Source organism: Cuculus canorus, chromosome 9, assembly GCF_017976375.1.
Source record: "Cuculus canorus isolate bCucCan1 chromosome 9, bCucCan1.pri, whole genome shotgun sequence".
NCBI lineage: Eukaryota > Metazoa > Chordata > Aves > Cuculiformes > Cuculidae > Cuculus > Cuculus canorus.
Window position 1 is genome coordinate 12,880,447 of NC_071409.1, and position 24,043 is coordinate 12,904,489.

At 46.5% G+C, this 24,043-nt stretch overlaps 1 protein-coding gene across 3 annotated transcripts in view; it reads left to right on the top strand.

Annotated features, from left to right (window-relative positions):
- The window catches only part of FGF12 (fibroblast growth factor 12), a 222,932-nt gene that overhangs the window by 104,870 nt on the left and 94,019 nt on the right, over nt 1-24,043 (top strand). Inside the window, exon 1 of one of the 3 annotated variants that reach the window (XM_054074589.1) lies at nt 18,102-18,776. The exons of the other annotated variants lie outside the window; for them this stretch is intronic. Within the exon in view, the coding sequence (XP_053930564.1) occupies nt 18,578-18,776 (199 nt within the window). The 5' untranslated portion in view covers nt 18,102-18,577. Of the gene's footprint in view, nt 1-18,101; nt 18,777-24,043 lie in introns of those variants that run through there. 3 annotated transcript variants of the gene reach the window in all.

A 24,043-nucleotide genomic window follows, 5' to 3' on the forward strand; every position in this document is an offset into this window, starting at 1 on the left:
AGAGAAACATTTTCCTTTCCTTCGGTTCTTTTGAGATTTTTTCAAACTGATACTGTAAAATGGCACAAATTCAACAAATATTGTGGTCAAACCATATGCAGATGTCTTTCCCCCCCCCTTTTTTTTAAACGTGGAAATGATGAGAGCGATCATTTCATTGACCCGTCACCTGCAGCACAGAGCACTTGTGCTTCTGTCACTGAACTGCCCAGAGCCGCTTCTTTGCTGAAGGGAAAAACCCCGCTAAGAACAACACAAAGCTGTTAACGCTTACTCCAGAGCAAGGGGTGGGCCTGGGCAGGCAGAAGAGCTTTGGTACCGCCGGACGAAGCCTCGCGTTAGACAATGGGCCAGGATGGATGGGTCGGGCCGAGCGAGGCCGGGGGCGGGTGGCGGGCGCTGAGCGGCGCCGCGGCTGAGCGTGTCCCTGTGAGCACCAGGTGGCGGTGCTGCCGCAGCCAGAGTCGCGCCGGGAATGTCCTCAGCCCAAAGGCTTCCCGGTTAAGTCCCTCAGCCCCGTCCTTTGAAGGTGCGGAGCATCTCTTGTCTCCTTTCACTGATTCCCAGGGCATGCGTATTGTTTCCAGCTTCGAGCCGAAACTGTTTGTTTCAAGTTTCTGTTCAACAGAAAGCCTCCAGCCTCCAGAGTGAGAGTCTGGCAAGTTTTATCTGGGATTTTATCTCTCTTTGTGAGACCTCATCTGGAATACTGTGTTCAGTGCCGGAATCCTCAACATAAGAAGGATGTGGAGCTGTTGGAACAGGTCCAGAGGAGGGCTACAAAGATGATCGGAGGGCTGGAGCACCTTCCCTACGAGAGAGTTGGGGTTGTTCAGCCTGGAGAAGAGACGGCTCAGAGACCTTATAGCGACCTTCCAGTACCTGAAGGGGGTTACAAGAAAGCTGGAGAGGGACTGTTTACAAAGGTTTGTAGTGACAGGACTGGGGACAATGGGTATAAACTGGAGAGGGGCAGATTTAGGCTAGACATGAGGAAGAATTTCTTCACTGTGAGTGGTGAGGCACTGGCACAGGTTGCCCAGGGAAGCTGTGGTTGCCCCATCCCTGGAGGTGTTCAAGACCAGCTTGGATGGGGCCTTGGGCAGCCTGATCCAGTGGGAGGTGTCCCTGCCCATGGAAAGGGGTGTGTGTGTGTGGAATAGATGATCTTTAAGGTCCATTCCAACCCAAACTATTCTATGATTCTGTGTGGCGAAGCTGCTGATTTGCTGCACGCAGCCAACTGGGGCTGCAGATTCTGCCCAGTGGGAAGCAGGGTGGTGAGCTGGCTCAGCTCTGTCCCAGCTAGCCATGTGGGACTGGAGCAGATTCCCCATTTCCTTTAATCCTCTTGAACGGAGACATTTAGAGGAGCATTTCCTGGCTCTCAGCTGCCCCATTTCCCTCCAGCTCACCTCCAGCCAGCCCTGGCCCCTGATAAAATCTCCTGGGGCAGCTTTGCTGCCTGCATGAGAGCCAGCTCCTTGCTGCAGAGCAAGCAGACAGCAGAGGGCTGCCTGGGCCCAGCAGCTACGCGAGGACATTGCTTAAACAGTCAATGCTGTCCAGCTCCCAGTGTGGGATGTGGGGATGTCAGTGTGCCGAAGTCCCATTTTAATTCAATAAAGGTCTTTCAGATAGTTGTAAAAATCTTTATTTCCCGTTATGCTCTAGGGTTTGTTAGTTTGTCTTTTATTTTGTTTTGATGTTTTCCTTGTTTTCCCTCCTTTCCTCCTCTCACATTTCTTTGCTTCCCCCTTTCCTCTTCCCCCCTTTCTTCCTTTCCTCCTCCTCCTTCCTTCCTTCCTTCCTTCCTCCCTTCCTCCCTTCCTCCCTTCCTTCCTTCCTCCCTCCCTCCCTCATTTCCCTCCTCTTTTCTTTCCCCCCTCCCCTTTTCCCCCTCTCCCCTTTTTCCCCCTGTTCCCTTTTTCCCTCTGTCTCCTTTCCCCCCCTCCCCTTTCCCCCTCCCTCCTTTTCCTCCCTCTTCCCCTTTCCTCCCCCTCTCGTTTTCTCTTCCTTTCTTCCTTTCTTCCCGTTTTCCCATCTTTTTTTTTTTTTTCATTTTCTTCTCTCCTCCTCCTCTTCTCCACCCCCCATTTTTCCTTGTTGTTGTTGATTTGATTTGATTTGATTTTTTCTGTTTTTCCCATTCCTTTTCTCTTGAGCCTGGGGTGGCACAAGCGACTCGGTGGACTGGGATGCTCCCCTCTAATGCGCGCAGGGCTCAGCCGTCGCTGGGCGGCAGTGCCGCTCCGCAGCTGCCTACATCCCTTCCACACCCCCCCCCCCCGGCCTGTGTGCTCCGTAGCTCTTTTATATACCGTTTATATATGCTTTGATAATTGGTGCCTTTTTTTTGCAAGCACTTGCAGACATTAAGAATGATGGAACTAGAGAAAGGATGGGAGAGTGATACTTCAGAAAGGGTGTAGTTTAATATAAAAATCATTACTAGTGTCCTTCCCATGTAAAATCAGGGGTACACGCACCTGTCTGGACTGATGTAAGTAGGTAGTGATTTTTATCCTAATTTTCTTAAATCCTTGTGGGTTTGAGCATGGCCCCTCACCATCTCTTGCAGCATGAAGAGTGCACGCTGCTGCATGGGGCACAGGACGGGTCTGCTGCCAGCTAGCAGGCTTTTTATGTCTCTTGGTGCAGTGGAGGTATATGGTACACTGTCAGCTCCTGGGGGACAGCTTGGTGAAAAGAATCTCAAAGTTGTTTTTCTCTTCATTTCATTGATGATTCTGGTATTTTTGCTCAGTTTCAGCAGCAACGCTGGTGTGGTCAGTTTACCTTCCATGGCAGGCTCTCTCCCTGGCCAGTTCTCATATCTGTCTGCTTTCCCCTCTGTGCATGTCAGTCTGTTGATCCTGGTGCCCTGGGATTCTGCACCTTCATTTTAAAAGGGACAAATTGAGCCCTTTCCAATCTCAGTTAAATGCCTGATCCAAACTATTCTGTATGGAAAAAGAAATTAGACTTACTTTAACACACAGACAATTGAAATGAAAACTAGGAAAGCTTTGGTTTATTTGCACGGATGACCAGTGCGCCTTCCAAAACCAGTATTCAATTTAGGGGCAAAATGAGACTTTTTCCCCCCCAAAAAATACATAAAATCATTACCCGGGGAGTTCTGCTGTGTTCCAAATTATTATCTAATTGCTCTTCAACTTTTTCCATGAGAGACAAATTCCAAGACATTTTGTGATCTCCCTCCTCAAATAAAAAAAACACTGGAAAGCTTTAAAAGTTTGGGGGTTTCTTCAACAATAACCTTTTAAGGGTTAAACAATGTGGAAAAGAAACAAGATTAATTTCAGGCAAAATAAAGTAGTTCTGTGAACCCAATATATTTTTCCATTTTTTTTAAATTCATTGGAGGAGAAAAGCCAACTCAGTGCAACACTCCATAATTTTTCACTCCCCTCATATGCACAAAAACAAAACTGAAAAATTTCTGAAATTGCGTATGTTGACAGCTTTTATCGTATAACCATTTGAGGCGCAGTTGCTCCTGTAGTGGATTCCTTGGTTCTTTATGCAGGATAGATCTTCTGAATGGGAAACATCCCTGTGAAGCCCCGTGCTTCCCAGGAACTGGATCAAGGCTGCAGGACTGACCTTCCTTTCAACGTGCTGGAAAGACAGAGCTCCTCTAATACCCATCAGCAGTGTCCCTTACTAGTCAAAACTATTTTGTTGATGCAGCTCTGAGGCCTGTGGGGGTCTGGGTGGATTTATCAGGTCCTCCCTGCTCTCCCAGTAGCTGTTGGGATACAGGGTCAAATGTGCCCCAGCCTGGCTTGGCACCTCCATCGTCTTCCCTTGCTTCTGGGCTGCAGAGCTTGTGTGTTGCTGTACTGAGTGCAGAGAGACCATGGGCCTAAACAGTGAACTCCTGGTGAAGGGAGGTGGCAACCTTATAATTTATGGCAGTGCCAGAGCAATCCTGTCAGCTGTAAATACGCTGGAAGAGCTGGTGAGGGGGCACGGTGGGGCTGGGGCTCCTCTGCGGCAGCAGTTCCAAGCGCTCTCCTTATGGTCTTTTAGGGGGAGGTAAGATGTGACAGGGTGTCAGCTCATGATGCAGACCAGCTGAGCTGGACACTGAGGGGATGCTATGAAAGGTGTCAGCTGAAGAGTGTGTCAGTCCTTTCAGAAAGGGGTGGCCCTTCCTGACAGCCCCATCTTGCCCATTTGCGAGCATGGGCAAAGTGGGGGCTCCTCCATCAGCAGCCCTTCCCTGCTTGAAAAAAATGGCTTGAAAAATCTCACCCTGAAATCCATCTGACCCTCCACCCCCCCCCCCCCAAAAAAAAAAAGTATCTTTGCAAGCTTTCTTTTTGTGAAGGCTCACAGAAAGCATCATTATCACCCTTATTTTACAGATCGAGGAATTTGAATCATGAGGAGGAGGGTTTGTACTTGTGATTGCTCTGCGGATTGGTAGCAGACATGAGAATCTAAGTGAAGCCTGTCAACATGGTGATTTGCTCGTGGCATTGAGGATGATCTGCAGTGTCTGTATTTCAAAGGCTTCAGTGCCGTGCTTGTGAATCAGGCAGAAAGACTGCTTTAAAAACAGCCGCTCTAGTTATAGAGCTGGCATAATCATAATTCCTACACCACTAGGAGAAGGAAAGGAGGAGCAGATAAAAATCAGAAAATTAGAATTTATTACAATAAAAGCTAAAGTGCTAGAAGCCAAAACTGTCATTGTAATGTGAGCTCTATTTTGATAGTGTCCTATTACATCGTATAAGAGGTTCAACATGCATAAGAATATCTTGGTTGGTAATTATCTGATTTGTGATATGTAGCTAATGTGTATTTGTTGTTCTGCCGTACATTATGTAGCAGCAATTCATTTCTAAACAACATTAACTGGCAATATAGCAGTTCAGTACAGAAATTACAGGCATGGACATAAGTTTTACTTGGGCAGAGCAGCAGCTACATTGAGAGACCAGCGATCCTGGACAGAGGAGATCTTCCAGGGTGAAGAGCTGAGGGTATTTTTCTCCCTAACTCACCCTGACAACAGAATACCTCCTCCCCACCTCTGATGATATTGGGTATCCTCAAAGTATCCAGCAAGCAGAAAAGACAGATGCAGACAGATGTGGGTGCCACCTGGCTGAAGGACCCCACGTATGGGAGCTGACAGCTCCTCTATTCTAGAATGAGTCTGTGGAAAGTGGTGCCTCTGCAGACTGCATCAATCAATAGCAGAGATCTGCAGGAGTTGCTTTCAAATTAGATAAGCTTTGGAGCTGATGTCTGAATGATAGTAACAATGTAAACACTTGACTGAATGCCCTCCTGTCATTGCATCCCTAACAACACTTACATAAGACTATTTGTATTTTATGGGGCCTTATTTCCTTTTGCTTTATTTAATGATGCCACTAGATAAAAACACTCAATAATTGCTATTGCTTACTTTAATTCATCAACTACACGAGCAAGGCTATTAGGATAGATATATTTTAAGATGGAACAATTACTAAAGGTTAAAGGGACAGCGCTCATTAAAAAACCTGCGGAGTGTGCATCAAATGTCTCCCCATTCTTTTAAGGATAAAAAGTATTGGTGCTACAGATGAGAGAAAGGGTTTCTTTGCTCATGTTGTTGTAGGCTGTGTCGCACTGTCTTTTCATGGTGCCCACTGGTCCTGTTGGAAATGTCTTGCTCCTCTGATGGCTAGAAATCATGTCCAATTTCTAGTCTAAATTTATTCTTGGCCAGTTCCTACCCGTTTGCTCTTGTGCCAGCGTTGTCCTTCAGCTTATCTGTCCTCTGGCTGCTGTAATTTATGCCCTGTTTACATTTCTTTCTGCCTGGGCAATGAAGATCTATGAAACATGTCCATTCTGCTTTAGTTTGTAGTCAGTTTCACTTTCTTAATTGCTCCAGTGCCAGGGTTTCAAGCAACACAAGGGAGCATCCTTTGTTTTAAAAAGAAAAGCTTTCATTCAAGCTGTATGATATTGTGGGCATATTTTCTATTGGATTGAATGCTCCTTTCCTTTTTTTTTTTTTTTTCTCAATTGTACCACAAAATTGAGAAGCTGGACCATATTGGAGCTGACAGTGTCCATGTGAAATGGTTAAATAAATAACAACAGAAAGGAGACTTCTCAGACCTTGTGCCGGGGGGCAAGAGAGAAAAGTGAGAAGGTTGCATTAGTTGCTGGAGCCATCCAAGTGCAAAACAATAAGACTGGGAATAGCACGTAGCCTTTTCTAGAATGAATGCATGGTGCCCGCTGCCTTATGTTAAGCAATTTTTTGAAGGGGAACTTTGTAGGAGTCAGTCTGGCATGTTTAATTGGGGTGAGAGCTGGTGCATGCTGTGCAGGGGTCACTTGCATATCCCACGTTCAGCACAGAGCACTGGTAGGGCAAGGGGCTGAGACTGGAGCCTGGGTGTGGATCACTGGAGCATCAGTGAATGTGGAAGTCTAGCTCGTCTATGTCCATTTTGATAAACCCGACACACGATTTTTTGGCTCATGACAGTTAAGACCTGCTGATGAATAAGCAAGGACCTGAAAGTTGTTGAAGGTAATGAAGTGTCTATGAAATATGCTCCTTCACAAGGACATGTTTGTGTTGCTTATGCTCCTTTTACTGCTACTGTCTTCAAGCTTCTTTACCTGCATCTTTAATGAGAAGGCAGACACTGCCTTGGTAGCTGCAGATCTTCGCACTTAATTTCCTAAGTGCCTGAGTTCGTGATGAAGGAATTGCTCTATTTCTCAGTCACTTCATTGTTAAATCAGTAGTTTCATATGAGGGCACCTTCTTGCACCCCACATTTTACAGCATTTGAGGAGGCATTTGAGTGGGTATTGGAGACATCTGTTTCTAGAAGCATCTGATATAGTAGACTGAAGAAATAATATGTTTGGCTCTTAACAGTGAGAAGAGAGCATGTATTGTTGGCTTTCTTTAAGAAACAGAAAGATTCCAGAAGTCCAGTAAGTGGGAGACAAAGCTTGCATGACGCTTAAGAAAACAAGTCAGGGAAGAGAGAGAGAGTATCCTTGCAGCCAGTTCACAATTAACCTGTCTATGCCACTGATGGGAGGTGAAAGCCAACCTTCCTCAAGGCTGGAACAGTTTATTTGGATGATGAGGTTTTCAAAGAATTCAAGGCCTCTGGATATGCTAGGGCAGAGGCGTCAGTGGGACACACCTCTCCTGAGGAACAGGAACCTCAGGAGCTAGGTGGCTTCATAAAAATGATTTTGTTCATATTTTTTTTTTGGTGCAAAGGGTGTGAGACTGTGAAATATCTGGATTACAATCCCTCTATTGCCCTGGACCTCTTTCAACTCTGAAGGATGCTCTTTGGACAGAAAATCCAGCTAACAGATAGCTGGTCATTTCTATGTGGAGTGATGATGATCTCCATTGCCATATTACCACCTGTATCCAGCACAAAGCCATGTTCTCCTTAATTACTGACAAAATGTCTCTTCGGAAGCCTCCCAATAATTAGTCAAGTACCCAGTTAAGTGGCTTTTAATTTAGGCTCCCCACCCCCACACTCGTACGTTTTCCAGTTGCCAAGTGCAGTTAGTCTTATGTATAAGCTTCTGCCAAAAGAAAATGCAAATCTCTTGCCCCCTGGTTTATACTATTTTGCTTGAATTTTGGTGAGCCCATAGCATCTCAAAAATGGTATTTTCAACAGGCTAAAGCAGGAACATTTAATCATAATGAAAGATGAAAGTCTTTCTTACAACACTTGGCAGTGCTACAGCACCTTTTGTTGGAGTGCTGCTGGCTGCCTTGCCAACTCATCTTGTTACCAGAGGCTGCCCCTTGCCCCTGTGCTGGGGCAGGAGTGTTGCACAGCAAACAGATATCGCAGGAGTGCCCACACGCTCCTATAAATGTTATGGGGCAGGTGGCATGGGCATGGCCATCATGCTGGGTACCACAGAAGGGGCAGCTGATACTGTTCCTGGGACGGTGGGGAAGGAGCTTTCCTAGCTTTGCAGCCTTCTTTGTGAGCATAGAGAGGAAAACTCTGGGGATCTTGTCCACTGATCCTAAAGGATCTGGCTGCATTCAAAAGGGAAGGCTTTAGGACATGACTTTGACAGGTAAGCGAAGTCCATTGTCTGTTACTCCATGTCTGATAGAAAGCATTGCTCCAGCCGCTTCTTCTATGGCTTGTCTGTAGCAGGCTCTAATAGCCCTTTAACTGAATAATGGTTTTTGTGTTACATGATGGAATAAGACCAAAGAGACACTAACTCTTTCCCTGAAGTGGGAAAAGAAACATGCATTTGAAGGGAGAGGACAGGCAAACAGGCAAGTGTGGACAGAAAGGAAGAAAGAAATCATACTGTACAGGAATTCCTTGTCCAAGACAGAAGCTGTCGAGAGCTCATGAGTAAACGATGCAAGGAAATGGGGTTGCCCATGTCTAAAAGCTATTCTTGGAAAGCCCCAGAAGAGCCTTACAAAGTAGTTTGAGCAGCAATGGCAGTTTCTGCTTTAAGCATTTCTAGAGTTCAGCAGTTAGAAAGCAGAAAAGACCCAAACTGTAATTTGTTTCAGGGAGACATGTATGAGTGATACAGGTTGGAAGGCTGTGATGGATGCCTGTAGAAAGAGCAGCCAGACAATCGTTAGTGGTGCTTTTTTTTCCCTTGCAAAATGCTATTTTATCAAAACTGGGGGAGAAAGGAAATAATAATTTAGGAAGAGCCTGTTGCACAGCAATTTAAAGACCCATTTTCATGTCACTGCTTTACTTAGTGCAAAAGCAGAGACTTGAGTCTTGGTCTTGCAAGTGCTGGGACCACCAGGTCTACCGCAGTAGCATGCTTTCTTCCCCTTCTGGCATTTCATAGTGAATTCCAAAAGGTCTCATTTTTATTCCTTTTGGGAAGAAATATAACTTTGAACCAAAGATTTCCTGCAAAGTTGGCTCTAATACTGACTGATGCCAGGTGAGTCTCAGAAATCAGTCAGAAAGGACTATTTATGATTGCAGAGTCTGGTTCCTGCTTCACTCAAGTCAGGACTGCACAGAGTGAGCCCACTAAGTCCTCTGTAGCAGGCATATCAATAGGACAAGAAACTTCTAGATAAGTGGGATTTGGACTAGATGTTAGGAAGAGCCTTTCTCAGTCAAGGGTGGTGCAGAGCTGCATTCCCAAGGGAGCTGTGGGATTTCCACTGCTGCAGGTCCCTAAGCAGCGATCAGACCTTGTCAGCGATGATGAAGGTACTGCTGGCACAGTATAGGGGTGACTTCTCCAGGGTCCTTTGTACCCTGTGAGCTATGACATCAGCTCATCTATTTTTGAAAGAGGTTGTCTCTTAGGGTGAAATGATAGAGAATCCATCACAACTTTTGCCATCCTGTTCTCTTGATGAATTACCTTTGGTATTAGCAATAAACATGAGCCTTTGACTTACAGCCTCTAGATCTCATTCTGACTTTGCTGGATTGAAAGAGCCCCTGCTTTTGAAAATGTTCTTATTGAAAGGTGAGAGATTTATCAGTCAGGGCCAAGTCTCCTCTGTCATTGTTCTGGATACAATGGATCTCAACCATTTTTCTTCTACGGCCAGACTTTCAGCAACAGCAAACTATCAGTGGCCACAGTATGACTAAATACAGCTGAGTACCAAGAGCATTTACACAGGGTGGACCCTTGAGAATCCCTTGCAGATGTGCTTATTACTGTAATAAAGAGACTGAACTGCTTGAGTTGCTCACTATACCCATATTCTTTGTAGACCTCACCCTCTTGGAGCTATGTTCTGATCCCTGTTACTTCTGAAATGTAGCAAACAAACTTTGTGTCTTTTGTGGCATTGTGTTTGCCACATTGGGTACAAATGTGACAGAGCTTTTCTGCTGCTGCTCACTATTGCTGTGTGCGTGCATCCAAGGGAAGCTTGGGATCTCCTAGCTGTAGTCCTGTGGAAAAAGCTTCTCTTCAGCTGTATCTTTCTCAGGGTTCCAAATTTCCAGAGTCATTGCTTTCTGGGAAAAAAAAAAAACCAAAAACAACTGCCCAGTCTTGAAGTAATACAGACTGCACAGTTTGTGACCAGAGGTTTGATCTGGCCATGTTAAAATGAAAAGTGTTTCTATGAACTCTGTTTCCATGTCATTTCTATTTAGTCTCTTCACCAAACCCACTTTGATCATTAATTTCTACTGCATTAGTCTTTATATCCTTGACAAACTTACGTTTGCTTCCAGGCCACTGATATCTTTATTGGTGTCTGGATTGCAGTAGCTGTGAGACTCCAGGGAGAGAGGACATGGGATTTCATTTTACTGGAGAGATAGAAGAGTTGATTTATTGCTGGGAAGGGAAATAAATTAGAATGCAAATAGCAAGAGGTATGGCCAGGGGTATGTGGGGGAAGAGATGTATTCAGCCAGATCTTTTTTACCCAGCACTTTAGGTCAGTAGGGGATGAGATACTCTTCAAACCTTGTTCTAGCTGTATCATAGCTGTAATCTCATATTTACATTTAGTGTTGAGTACATCCGTACAGTACACAGGAGAAATAAGCAGGTTTGGTTAAATAAGATGCAATCTGGATGCATGTAACTTCAGAGGCATCCTGAGGCCAGGATTAATGTCTTAGCACTCCTGTTCTACAGAGCTTCGTGACAGTGGGAGTAGCAGGTTTTGTAAGAGTTACTGCATTTCCCATGAGAGGTCCAAATGGAAAGGAACCTTTGCTGAGAGAGAGAGCTACAGGCTGCCCCACTGAAGCATTGCTCTTCTGACCCAGAAGGATTTGAGATATGAGCTGACTCAGGCTGCAGGTGCTGGTCTTCTCATGGATTTGGAGGCTGAACAAAGGGGCGAGTGAAGTTTGGGCACAGGGAACTTTCCAAGGCTTCTTTAGGTCTGTCATAATCCATTATATGCAGAGGGATTTATGGATCTGGAAGGAGATGAGTTTATTTCTCCTCGACACCTTCTCGCCCTTCCTCCCCTCTTGGACTGTGACAGTGTGACACACGTGTATAAGAAGGGTGATGTCTCCAATCTCCAGGCATTGGCTTGCTGTGGAACAGACAGTCCCACGTTCCTGCTGGAGGAAAGTGATAGGGGTTTCTGTCTACCTCCCTTCTTTTTATCATTCTCAATCATATAATCGGGCTGTTTTGCCTCAGCTGAGATCTAATCAGGAAGGATCTGTTTGACTTTCAGCAAAGTCAGCTTGATGGAAACTTTAAATTGAGAGGCTTTCCTAATGTGCTTGAAAACTGCTTTGGTTGGAATCTGTGTCTGGCTGCATGGTTATAATGTGAGGAGATTTCACAGCTTGAGCAGCTTTCCTTCCTCTCAAGGAGGAGGAAAAAGCATGGGCAGCCCCTTAGGCTGCCTGAGCCCATGGGTTTGCAGGCCCTGGGCCTGAAACTGCACTGTGGGCTCACACTCCCTTCTCCACCCAGGCTACCTTCAGGCAGATGAGGTGTGAAGCCACACGCAACCAGGTTCAATGTCCATAGAAACTGGGCGCTACTTGCGTTATTGAAACTGTAGGCCGAAATGTAGGCTGTCATCAAATAGGATTCAAAGAGAACAGTGGTGATGGGTGACCTTTCCTAGGGAGGGTAAGGTTGTAGGAGTTGTCTTGTTCATGAAAGTGCTGCTACCCTGGTGTCCAAGGGCTACGTCTGTGCGTCAGACTAAGCAGGGCATGAGTGTGGGTGGGTGGGTGTGTTCAGACTCAGGCTCACAACTAGGGTTGTTCTGTGATGGCTATTTCGCCTATTTCAGCCTCAAGCTCCTGCTCTATTACTATTACAGAAAGTGGAATATTATTGATTTAAGCTGAAGTAGAGTTAAGTTTCATCTAAGTAATTGTATTTTTTGAAAGTTAGACAGACTATACCTCTGATACCATGTTTTCTCCCTCTGACAGCATGTTTTCATTCAGCCAGTGTTTTTCCAGATACTATTCATTCTTTGAAGATGATAACGTTTTGTGTGAGGTATGATATGTGCTGAACAAATGGCTTTTCTTCTGTAATCACCTATATTTGGAGTTTCTCGCTATCTCAAATGCAAGGTCAAGCAGAGAGCTGGAGCCAGCTCCAAATTAGCAAGAGTTTTGACTGTTGTGAAGTTCATAATAATATTAAAAATTAGACATTGGAAAGTAATAGAATATGCCTAAGATTTCTGGGAAAATTTTATCTATATTCATGTAAGTGGGAAATGTATTCTGTAACCAGCTTTTATCTCATTGCATATGATTGATAGAGATCACTCCCTCGTGTTGCCCAGGCTGATAAAGAATGCTTGATTTCTAAAACTCCAAAACGAGTCTTAGAGAGTTTATTTGCCAGCATTTGTGGTATCAGCATTAAAAGCACAAGGGATGTGGTCTTTTCCTCTTTCTTGCATGCTGTGAATACAGACTTGTGAAATATCAAGTCCCCGCTGTTCTTCCCCTTCCAGTTCCTTGCAGTTCCTGTGTCTTAGTGCTATTAGATGGGTAGCTTCAGTTGAATATGTCCCTAAGGGGGGCAGATGGAGGGAACTGCTGGATATTGGGAAAAGCCCAGTGAGAAAGAGGAGGCGGAGGGAGGAAGGAAGGCAGGCAGCTGTCTGTCCTGTCTTTTAAATTAAGCAACTATTCTACAGGCATGAAGATACTTGAGGTTTTTTCCATATGTTTAGGTGGCTGCTTCTAAGCTTGGAGCAGCTGGTTGGCTGTGTGTCCCTTTCACAGGAAGAGAGGGCTCTCATCTCTGCTTTGCACAAGGTTATTTGCAAGTAGAGTACTAATCCTTTCATTGCTCCTTGACTGGAGATCCTTCAGTGAGGTCTCCTCCCTGCATTGCCCTAACGGCTGCTGTCACTGGGCAGGTGTTTGCAGGCCTTTTCCCTTGGACTCCTGCCACTAATGAGGCCACAACTGAAGCACATCATTGCAAGGACAGCAGTTTTTCCTGCCTTGATCCCATTGGGGAAGGCAGTGGCAGAATGGTTGATGAACAGGACTGTTGAAATCAGGTGGTTACAGCAGCTTTGAGATGACCTTGTCTTGAACAAGCCGCAGGTCTTGCTCTGGCGTGTGGGACGGACACTGATGCAAGGAGATTTCTCTTCATAAGTAGGAACCGTTTCAGTTGTCCCCTGCTAGTACTCCTTTTCAGGCTTTGTTGCAGGGAAATGACTTCTGTAGCAAGACATAGGCAGCAGAATGGACCCTAGATGGTGTAGCTTCCTGCTGTTCCTGGCAGTTGCTTCCAGAACCCAGGAGACAGTCTGTTCAGCCTTACAGGAGACTTCTTGAAGAGAAACGCATCATGGTATTTTCATTCCTAGACAGCCACAGTTGCCTTCAGTGAAGTGAAACATTCTTGTGTTCCCCTACCTCCAACCGGTAGAGGCAACAAGTCACTGAGAAGAAATGAAACCTTCTGTTGAGAAGAAAGCCTTTCTTAAAAAAAAGAGAGAGAAAAAAAAAAAAAAGGACATATAAAATCCAAGTACAATTATTTCTTTTTCTGGGCTGCAGTTGATTTTGTTACTTTGGTGCTGCTTGTGGCCCAGTTTTTGCAGTAGTGGTTTCAATCTGCAGTTTGCGTAACTGCTAACCTGCCTCTTGCTTTAAGCCGCAGACCAGCCCAACTTCTGCCCAGGCTAGAGCTGGTTTTAAAGACACCACGTAGGTTAATGAATATTCCTCATGATGAGTTGCAAATTTTGTTTTAATTGAATTTTTGAAGCCAAAAATGGGAGTGAGAGGCCCATTAAATAAATTATTTTTAATATAGCAATCAGATGATGCAGGCTCTTCTGTGTTTATTAAAAGGCCCAGTCAGCTCAGAGCTCAGCTGTGCAAGAAAAGCCCAGAAAGCCAGCCAGGTTTTGTACTCTGCTGCTGTTTTAGGGCCATCTCTCTCTCCCCTAGCAGCATATTTCTAAGTGGCCATGTGAATACTTATTAGACATCCAAACATAGATATAAACCCATGCATTGTAAACAGAATTACCCTGCACACAAAAAGAGCAAAATACTGTAAGGTCTTTTCTTTATCAGGTTACCCAGGCATGTTTTTTTTTTAAATAAGTCCACCCACGCACAGAGACTGGGGAATGCCAAAGCTGCATGAATTTTAATTATGCTAGACATGCAACAAGGGGCTACCTTGTAAAGAATAAAGTTAATAAAACATGGATATGGGTTTAATTTTGCTTAATAAGCAGCCCTGGCAATGCACATTTTGGATGTAATTTACACAGCGTGGAAATTGGGTACAATTCTTAAGAGGTGTCTGTCTGCATGCAGAATTTCAAACTCAACAGTGCCTTCCTATTGGAAGAGAGTTGTTGCTATGCTGCTGTAAAATGGTGAATTAGGCCATTCATAATTATTGGTCGGAGATGGGCATCTTTCTTTTCCCCATTAAACTACAGTAATACACATATACATTTTAAAGTGGTATTAAATTTAAATCTCTTTCTTAACTTTCATGCATGCATTTTCAGTAGCTATGCAGATAAAACAGCAGAAAAACCTGCATATATGTTCATTTGTAGTTAGCTCTGTGTGCCCAGAATTAGTAAAGCAGAGGTATGCCTAATGACTGAATCTACAAAACATAGCCTATGGCTTTTGAAGGCTCTATGAAAAATAAACAGGATATTCTGTTAGCAACCCTGCGGGAATTATTGCACTTTGCTAAGGAAAGATGCCAATAACCTCCCTTTTGACCTAGATAGATCGTTCTGTTTAGGAAGGTAAGGGAATGCAATTCTAGATCCCTTCTCTGCTCAAGCCAACAAAGCCCTGATATTCAGCCAGGCCTTCATTTTAAACTTCAGCACTGAGAACAGAAGAGTTTATTTATCAAGTGAACAAAACCTCAAAAATTACAGTGTCTTGAAATGCTTATATTGGTCTCCTTCCACAGTGAGCACGTAATGCAGAGGCTCCTGTATGGTTGGGGTGGGAAGGGGATATTTAACAGGCACTGTGAGTTTGATTCCCCAACAGCCACGGGGAGTCTGACTCTGCCTGCTCCTGCGTGCAGGATGGGGCTGTTCTCCACAGACAGCAGGAGGAGCATTGGTATATCTCTCCAGCATGATCAAAACACTGTCTTGCTTGTTCATTTTATGAATCAGTTCTATTATCTCCTTTTCTCTTCATAGTGCACACTGTGCAGCTTTCCAGACTGGGACTGGAGGTGAGGAGGGACTCCAAGGGAGAGGAGGAAGGGGAGAAAAATTGCCTTAATAATTATATAATATAGAGATTGCTATATTATATATACATGCATATGTATATATATTACATTAAGCACCATATTGGCCTACTTTAGTCAAAATTCAATTTCCATTTGGTGGCAGCAAGGAATGCAGCCCCTGGATTCATCAGGGGCTAATTGGTATGGAACAATGTAGCCTGCTCTGCCCTCAAAGAGGGGTGGCTGATACAGACGAACATGGGAGATATTTTGAGCCCTGTTAGCCTAAATGGAAGGTGAAGGAGAGAGCTTCCACTGGCAGAGACCAATACACATGGAAGAGTTTTCTGTTTTCACTTGGCAGCCCACTAAAGGTAACGTTTCGCTTGCAAGAATGAGAGTGCAGGAGCGTGATGAGGTCGGCCCTTAGTTCTCCAGCTCAAGACCGTTCTGGGATTGCTTGGTGTTATAAAAGCATGGGCTCTTCAGAAAATTTTAAGCTGGGGCATGATCCAGAGTGGTGCAGAGCAGATGTGCATGCCAGTAATGTCACCAGGAGTTGATGGCACTGTGCCTGCGTTCAGAACCAAACCCCCTGGGCTCCTTGGCTATCTATAAATACAGACAGACCTGTGTGTTAGCAAATGCAACGTTATATTTAATTTCACAAGTTCTTCTTTAATTTAATTCCATTATGCAAAATCAGAGAGACCCGAGAGAAGCATTTCTTCGTAGAGTTGCAGCAGCCCTCTTTTCAGATCCACAAATCACCAAAAAGAAAGAATTAAAAAATGCTGTGACCAACTTTATCACTGATTAGGATCATTTTTAAGCGCAGAGCTGCTGTTCCTAGTTTACAGCTCCACAAGAAAACAAATTAGTTGCGTGTCAAAATAACAGAAACTTATCTAATATGAGAGGATAAAACAGCATTCTTTTACCAGAAATTTGAAGACTACAGGCAAAAAGAAGTATCTTTATATAAAGATGGAAAACCTCTTTCTTGGGAAGATATCAGATTTGCTTCCATCCTTTGAAGATGAAGCTTTGGATAATTCACTGGCAGTTCAGACAGTGATTCTCTGATTGCAAACAGTTTTCTTTAGGCCATGTCTATACCTTGTGCTGTAACATTCTTTGATGTCAAGTGAAATAATCTGGTAGAGAAAATTAAAATATGAAGCATTTTAGTTACAAGAAAGGAAAGAAAAATCTTTATTGATTGGGACAGTGAATTCTGCTCAAAAAAAGTTGGCAGCAGTTAAAAATAGATCAACAGCCACGCATTTATATCTTCCAAACGGTTTTGAATATCTTTCTCTCCTGTTCTCTCCTGGAGAACCTGATTCCACCTTGTTTGGCATGCATACGGTTTAAGAATGAAAATGAGGAAGCAGTGCCAGAGTTTGGTTAATCTTTATGGACATAGCAGGTGGTTGTTTCAGTTGGGTTTTTTTTTCTAATACATTAAAATAACATAGAGCTGAAGTTCTTGCAAGAAATAGTTACAAACATTATTTTGCAAGTTGGTAATTCCCAGAGTGTGTCACCGACTGCTTTTAGGTGCCCTCTTTAGCTGGGTACATGCTTCATCCCTACAGTTTCAGGACTAGATTACTGTTGTCCTGCCCACTGGTTCTCGCCAGAGCGTTGCTGGGGCAGGTCTCCTCTTCCCAGCGGAGTTACCCTGTCCCTCCATCCTGATCTCTGTACACTCCCCGAGGTATCTTGGTTATCACTTCGCGCACTCCTTAGCTGTTACGTGAACGTGAAACCCGGAGAGCACCGTTCTTAGGGCAGCAACAACACTTCTTTATCTGGATAACCAAAGATGTATTTCTGCACCTTAAATTTTGTTCAGCGGCTGCAGATGCGAGGGATCCAGCCCAGCACCCGCGGGTCACCCCGAGCAGAGCTCCTGCTGATAAACGGGATCCTCGGGATCGGGAGCGCCCCCGCTGCAGTGGCTCGCACGCCGCCCCGATAAGGCACCGACCCTCGGGGTGCCGGGGGCTGTCCGTGCTCGCGGAGAGAAGAGGGGAAAGCCGCGGGGACGCTCGGCGGCTGAGGTGCTCGGGCACCTGCGGCAGCAGCCGGGGCGGCTTCTCGGGAGAGGGGGGCGGGCGGGGCTGCGGCTCCGGCTCGGGGAAGCCCGGCCGCCCGCGGGCGGAGAGGCAGAGCCGCCGCGGAGCTGCAGTTGCTTCCCTCTGCCTGCGCGGTATTTCTCATCCGAACCTCGATCACGTAGGATTGCGTAGAGGAGGGCGAGCGGGAGCAGCTGCAATTCTCCCGGAGCCCGGCTCCCGCTCGGCACCCACCGGACCCGCCCGGCCGCTGCGGGGCTCCCCCGCCGGCGTGGGCGCCCGGGGGGGGGGCTTCCCCGGCCCCTCCTCCCCTCGCCCCGAGGATGCGGGCAGGCGGCGGGCGCGGTTCGGCTCCTCCCCGCGCCGTCGGGCGGCACCGCGGAGCCTCCTGAGCCCCGCGCGGGGCGGCAGCAGCGACAGCCGCACCCTCCCCACCCCCAGCCTCGCTCCTCCCGCCGCGGCAGCCGGGCCCGGGGCCGCCCCGGAGCCGAGCGCCGCGCGGCCTCTCGCCGGGCCGGACGATGTGGGTGCTGCCGTCGGGGAGAGCCGCTGCCGGGGTCCGGGCGGCGAGCACGGCCATGGCGCTGTGAGCGCGGGGCGCGGAGCTGCGGCGATGTGAGCCCGCTCCCGCGGCCGGGCGCGCCTTTTTTTTTTTTTAATTTTATTGTATCGCCTTTAATTTTTTTTCTTATTTTTTTTTTTAATTATTATTTTCTCGCTGGCCTGGTGCTTTTTGCCCGTGGCGGCTTTTTTTTTTTTTCTTTTTTTTTTTTTTTAATTCTCCGCCCGCCCGTGGGGGAATAGAGAAAGAGGAGGAGTGCGAACAGAAATGCAGCGCGGCTCGCCCTGAGCCCGGCCGCGGGAGCGGAGCGGAGCCGCGTCCATGTGCGCGCATCGCCGCGCTGGGACCGGCGCTGCCCGCGGGCCGGGGGGGCTCTGACTCCGCCGGGGGCAGCCGGGCGGAGCGGCTCCGCGCCGCGGGGACCCGCGCATCCTCCGCCACCCCTCTCTCTCCCTTCGGACACAGCAGCCGCCGGCGGAGCTTCGCGAAGCGGGGCGGCCGCCTCCCGGATTTACAAGGCGCGGCCGGGGCTTTGCGCTCCCCGGGGACAGACCCATGGGCGGCGGGGACCGGCGGCCAGACATGGTTGTTCTCCCGGGCGCCCTGCTCCGCCTGGCCGGCTGAGCGCTGCCCGGGACTCGGAGCCGCGGCGCGGTAAGCGGGGCGTCCCCGTCCCCAGCGGCGCCCCCCGGAGCGGGGCCCATGAGCGGCGATGGCAGCGGCTATCGCCAGCTCGCTGATCCGGCAGAAGCGGCAGGCGAGGGAGTCCAACAGCGACCGGGTGTCCGCCTCCAAGCGCCGCTCCAGCCCCAGCAAGGACGGGCGCTCCCTCTGCGAGAGGCACGTCCTGGGGGTCTTCAGCAAAGTGCGCTTCTGCAGCGGCAGGAAAAGGCCGGTGAGGAGGAGACCGGGTGAGTACGACGGGCCGGGGACACCCGCCGGGCTGTGCCGGCTCCGGGTGCCGTCTGGGAACGGGCTTGCGCCGCGCTGGACTTTCCGCTGGTCCTGGCGGCTCTCCTTCCCCGGGACGATGCGATGGGTGGAGTGGACTGCGAGTAGCCGCCGGCATCGCTCTGCCCTGTCCGGAGCGGATCCTTCGGCAGGAGAGAGACCCGGCAGCCTCATCCGAGCTCGCCTAAACCCGAATTGTATTTTTCCATCTCCCTGTAGATAGGCTTTTTAAACAGTCTCCTCATAGTTTTTGCATAGAGACAGGGAAATCGATAAACTGAGGATCAATTAGAATTGTGGCCGGTTGATAACTAGATCCATCAACTGCTACTTCTCGAGTGGAGTTGCATAGGGAATTTCATTAGCTCAGAAAGCTTTCCAGTTGGCAGCTGCACGACTGTTGCACCTAAAAGTGTGCTTGCAGGGACCGAGAAATGCATTTTTAGGGCAGTCTTTTTTCCTCCCTTTTGTTATCTTACTGTGTGCATGCTCAGTTTTGGTTCCTTGTGGAAAACTTCAGCCCTAGTGTACGTGTTGCTCATATTTCCATGATGAAGTCCCACCACCCAGTTTCAGTTCTGAGTGGCACTTTGAGCTCTCAGCTGTCCTTGGCAGATGCGAGAACTCGGTACCTGGCAAGACTGGGCCCTCTGTGATTTCTCAGTCGAATTTTTACTTACTTCTTCCTTTATCTTTTCACTGCTATAGGTCACCGCTAAGGTAAGAAAACAGATTGGTTTGAGAATCTGCTGTGAACATGTACTTTTCTCAGGTGTCCATTAGTGACCTGGTTAAAAAGGTGATATTTACTAAACTCTTCCAGTTGTACCACCAGTTTGTGTAATTTTCCCATGTTTTCCTTATACATTAATATTTTGTTTGTTGATGAGTCTCTTTATGAAGCACTTTTTCCACATCCAAAGTCTGTCAGTCATGCTAACCTGAGAGCCCAGAGCAAAAGATGGCTCTTGACCATCAAGTGTGGTTGTTTTGTCTCAGGAATTGCTTTTCGTAAGATCAGGAGTGGGACCTGGAAGTTTTACTGAATATTTTGCCGTTCCTTTTTCCTCCCCGTTTCCATCTGCTGCTGAGTGACGTCCCTCGGGGACTAAAAGGGTGGGAAGTCTACACCTGTTACCTGGATTGCAGGATGCTTTGTCTCATTAAAGTTTGAGTTACTTTTACAGCAGGGTGTGGTTGGTGAGGCTTTTTATTGTACCTGCAACAGCACTCCCACCTGCGCAGGTCCAAATCCACTTCCTTTGGACTCACTAAATGCTTCTGAAGAATTGATGAATTCTAAGAATTCCCTCAACTTGCACAGACTTCCATGCTGAGGCAGGTGTTCAATAACCTACAGACCACAGTGATTTAAGGAAGACTTTTTATTGACTTAAAAGTTAAGGATCAATGCCACTCAGTGCTGTAAAAATAGAGCTGTTCAGTCTTTAGAGCTGTCAGTCAACTCATAACCAGTACTGTATTCATTTTATAAAATTAGAGGAGTAGAGAAATTAAGTTGCTTTAAAAAAATTATATATCCTTTCCTAGGCTATGGGCTGTGTCTGCTTTAGTTTCCTATATACATCTTTTAAATAGAGATTTATTTTGCTGGTACATCTTATTTCTGAGGTCAGGTGCGCTGCTGAGAAGGCAGGATGCCACTGGGTTTGCTGCTACTTGGATTGTTTGTTCAGAGAGCGTATTGTGCCCAGATAACTTTATTCATTGCAGAGGCGCTCTTCTGCGTAGAAAATGGCATGCAAATGAATTGAAACTGTTTTAAAGAAACGTGTGTACATTGTGCAGTGACCCACAACCCCAGTGATTATGTGTACTTAATGACATGCTGGCTCAGTAGTTTGCAAGGCAGTGAAAAGAACGCGAGAAACATCCCTGTTCAAAAGGGGTACGATCCCATTTGGAAATGATGCAGTGCTGGGGGAACTGTCTTTCCCTTTTTAAACATGATCTCAGTTTGTGACTATGGGGAGTAACTGTCAAAATGCTTAATATCTACAGAGTGATATTCATCAGTAGTACTCAACAAGCTCTACCAAATGGTGAGGATTCTTTTCATTTTACAGAAGGTAATACCAAGACGCAGAGCAGTTACCTGACACAGAGACCTAATTCCTGATGCTCCTTCCAGGACGCTGTGCTTTGGGACCCCCACTGCCAGTTTGCTTACGATGCAGTAATGGTGGAGCTATAGCAACTTACACCATTACCAAAATATAACTCCGATGGTGGTTCATGTTTCCTTTGCTCTTTGTTTTTGTAAAAGTAACTGTGTAAGCTTACGTAATTGAAGTGGTTTTAATACGTAACTCAAAGAGTGCTGTAACCAAAATATTTAGTAAAGATGCACACAAGCAGAGTTACTTTGCACTGGTTGGCACCTTGTACTCCACTTCGCAATCTGGGCATAGTGAGAGTGTAATACTGCTCTGTGAAAGACAGAATTCACACCTGGTAGCAGTTCAGGCTTGCTTGGCAGAGGGCATGAATAGTTGCAGGTTTTGTCAAGCTATAGGGAACCAGGTCCATGCAGGGACCTCTCGTATAATTAAAGCTATCAGCTCCTAGGGAAAACAGACTGCAGAAATATCTCATTTGTTGTTTGCAAAAGGCACCATGTTTTTAGCTGAGCACTTTAGCACTTCATTTCTGATGGGCAAGGGCAGCTCCCACTTGCATGCTCTGTGGTCTTTTGTCTCCCTTGCATGTGTTTGGCTTAAAGATGATTTATCAGTTTATGATGGGGCAAATGAGGATGCTGAGTGGAATAGAGTAAGCTGAAATTTGGACACATGGGCTTAATTCCATTGTCATAAATTAATACAGGTCACTGGCCACAGTTGTGCAGGTGCTGAGCAAAATATGTGCATGTTGAACAGCACCTGTAGGTTTGTATGTATAAGGTACAGCTAGAAAACATTAAATTATATAGTTTTCTCTGACTGTAGTAACTTGGTAGAGATTTCAGATGAAATTGCTGTATGGCATGGCTTTTTGGTGCAGGTTCAAGAGATGGATCCTTCGTCATTGAACAATAGATCTTAGAGCTGAATGCAGAAGACTAGGCAAAGGAGCTCTCCCTACATGACTTCTTTGCCAACGAATGGTTGAACCTAGTAGTTTCATCCTCTTTGTGGCTGAATTAAAGCATCCAGGCACGTCCCTTCTTCAGCTGTTTTGTAACAGGCTGGGAGCTCTGGGCTGGTGGGTCCAGCCTATTTGTGAAAGCTGTGACTTCTGCTTCACTGGCCGTCTTCTTGGGCAGAGCTCACCATGGAGACTTGGGGTGGAGTTGGCCTTCCATCATGCCATGGCCACCGAAAGGCAAAGCTGAGGAGTCTGGAGGCCTTTCATGAAGAGAAACAGGCAGGAGCATCAGGCACAGTGTCTGGGTGGGGGGCTGTTGGTGGAAATTTTCTCTGAGTAAAACCCACTGAAAGGGTGTCATTAACTGGGGAAATCATATTGGGATTCAGGCAGCTTTGGGTCAGACAACACCAGACACTGCGTAGCATTGTCACCGTCCCTTCAGGCATTGCTTCTCTAGATGAGTTTCCAGCTCAGAATGCAGAGATCAATCTCAAACAGGTTTTATACCCCAGGAAAAGAAAAAAAAAATATATCTGTGTTGTTTTGGTCTGGTTTTCCTCTGTCTGATATATATTTTGTGCTCCTCCAGGGGAAGGGTGCTTTTCCTTAAGGAGATCAAAAGGCTTTTTCCACAGCGAAGGAAATGTCTCACACAGAAAAAAAAAAAAAAGGCACTAACTTAAAATATGTTTTCCCTTTCAGTATTTCTAGTTTTCAATAATAAATAGGGATTTGTAATTTAAAATGTACATATGTAGATATTTTTGCAGCAGTATAAGTAAAATCTAAGACCAACTTTAGTTGAAGGACACAGAAGGACTTTGTTCATTCGGAGATTCATTTAAAACACTTGAGAAGTCTGTCATCTCTGCAAGCTGCTAAATTCCATGAGTTAAGTCCTGAAGTCCTTTCTGATTTCATGCAGGGTGAAAATGATGATTGAAGCTCATGGTAAAAAACACCTTTTTAGCTTCCCATTAAATTTGTTATAGCCCTTGCCTGCTTTTATGGAGTGGCTCATCTCAGAACAGCTGTAATAGCTGCCTAACCTGTGGAATTTGGCCCCTCCGTTGCTACAGCGTCCTAATGCCGGCTACATTATCTCAGCACATAGCTGCTGTCTGCAGTAGGATTCAGGCTGGATCCCAGCACTTTTCCATAGCGTGTGTTCGCGTGCCTGGGCATTCGCCCAGCCAAGGAGGGGTCCGTCGCATTCTTTTGCCTGCTCCTCTGCAGGAGGTGTTGTGCCCTGTCTTGTGGGAGTGTCTGTAGGGAATGGAAATGCCTGGAAATCTTGACATCTCCTTGCCAGTAAGAGCTGTTCAAAGTACTAGCTAACATGAGGGCATGTATGCCAAGTGGCTGGCCAAACACGAGCCTAGATGATGCCAAGGGGAAGGGCATTTGTCCCCCTTGTTTGGGGCGGAGTGTTGTCAGAGAAGTCTGCCCGTTGGTACTGTGAGCTCCTTCTGCACCCACTGGTGCTAATGAATGCTGAAATAATCAGAATGGGGGGGGGGAAGCTCCCTCCTGCTCATGACAGCTTGGCAGATGGGTTTCATTTTATCAAATTGATCCCCGGGGGTGGTATCGCACACATTCGTGACTTGCAGCTGTGGTGACTGTCACGGTATGTGCGCTTGGTTACTGGGGATGGGTGGGTCAGGTACCAACCCTGAGCTCTTCGGCTCTAAAATCTGGGGAAGATCTGCAGGTTCCTGGCTTACTCCAGAGCATGGAAAACTCAGCGGCCAGCCCGCTTTTCAATTCAGCTTGCGAGTAAGGATGTCAGTCAGTAAGCCACTTCGTACTAGTTCTGGACTGGATATCATTGATGCCAAGAAAATCCGTGGAAGTCATCCAAGCTCCTAGAGGGATGGATATCTTCTCTCCCCGTGGCCTCAGGGGTAGCTGTGCTTGTGGGGGCAGTGCAAATCATTAGCCGGCAGAGGAGGTTCACCATTAGAGCAATACAAATGATTGATTCCTCCGTCACCAGCCAAATGTAAAAGTCAGGGTGAAAAGAGGTTTATGAGTGATTATTTTTCCTCCCCATAAAATAAAAGATCCATATGAATCAGTTTATCATTGACTGATATAATTGGGGGGTTGGGGG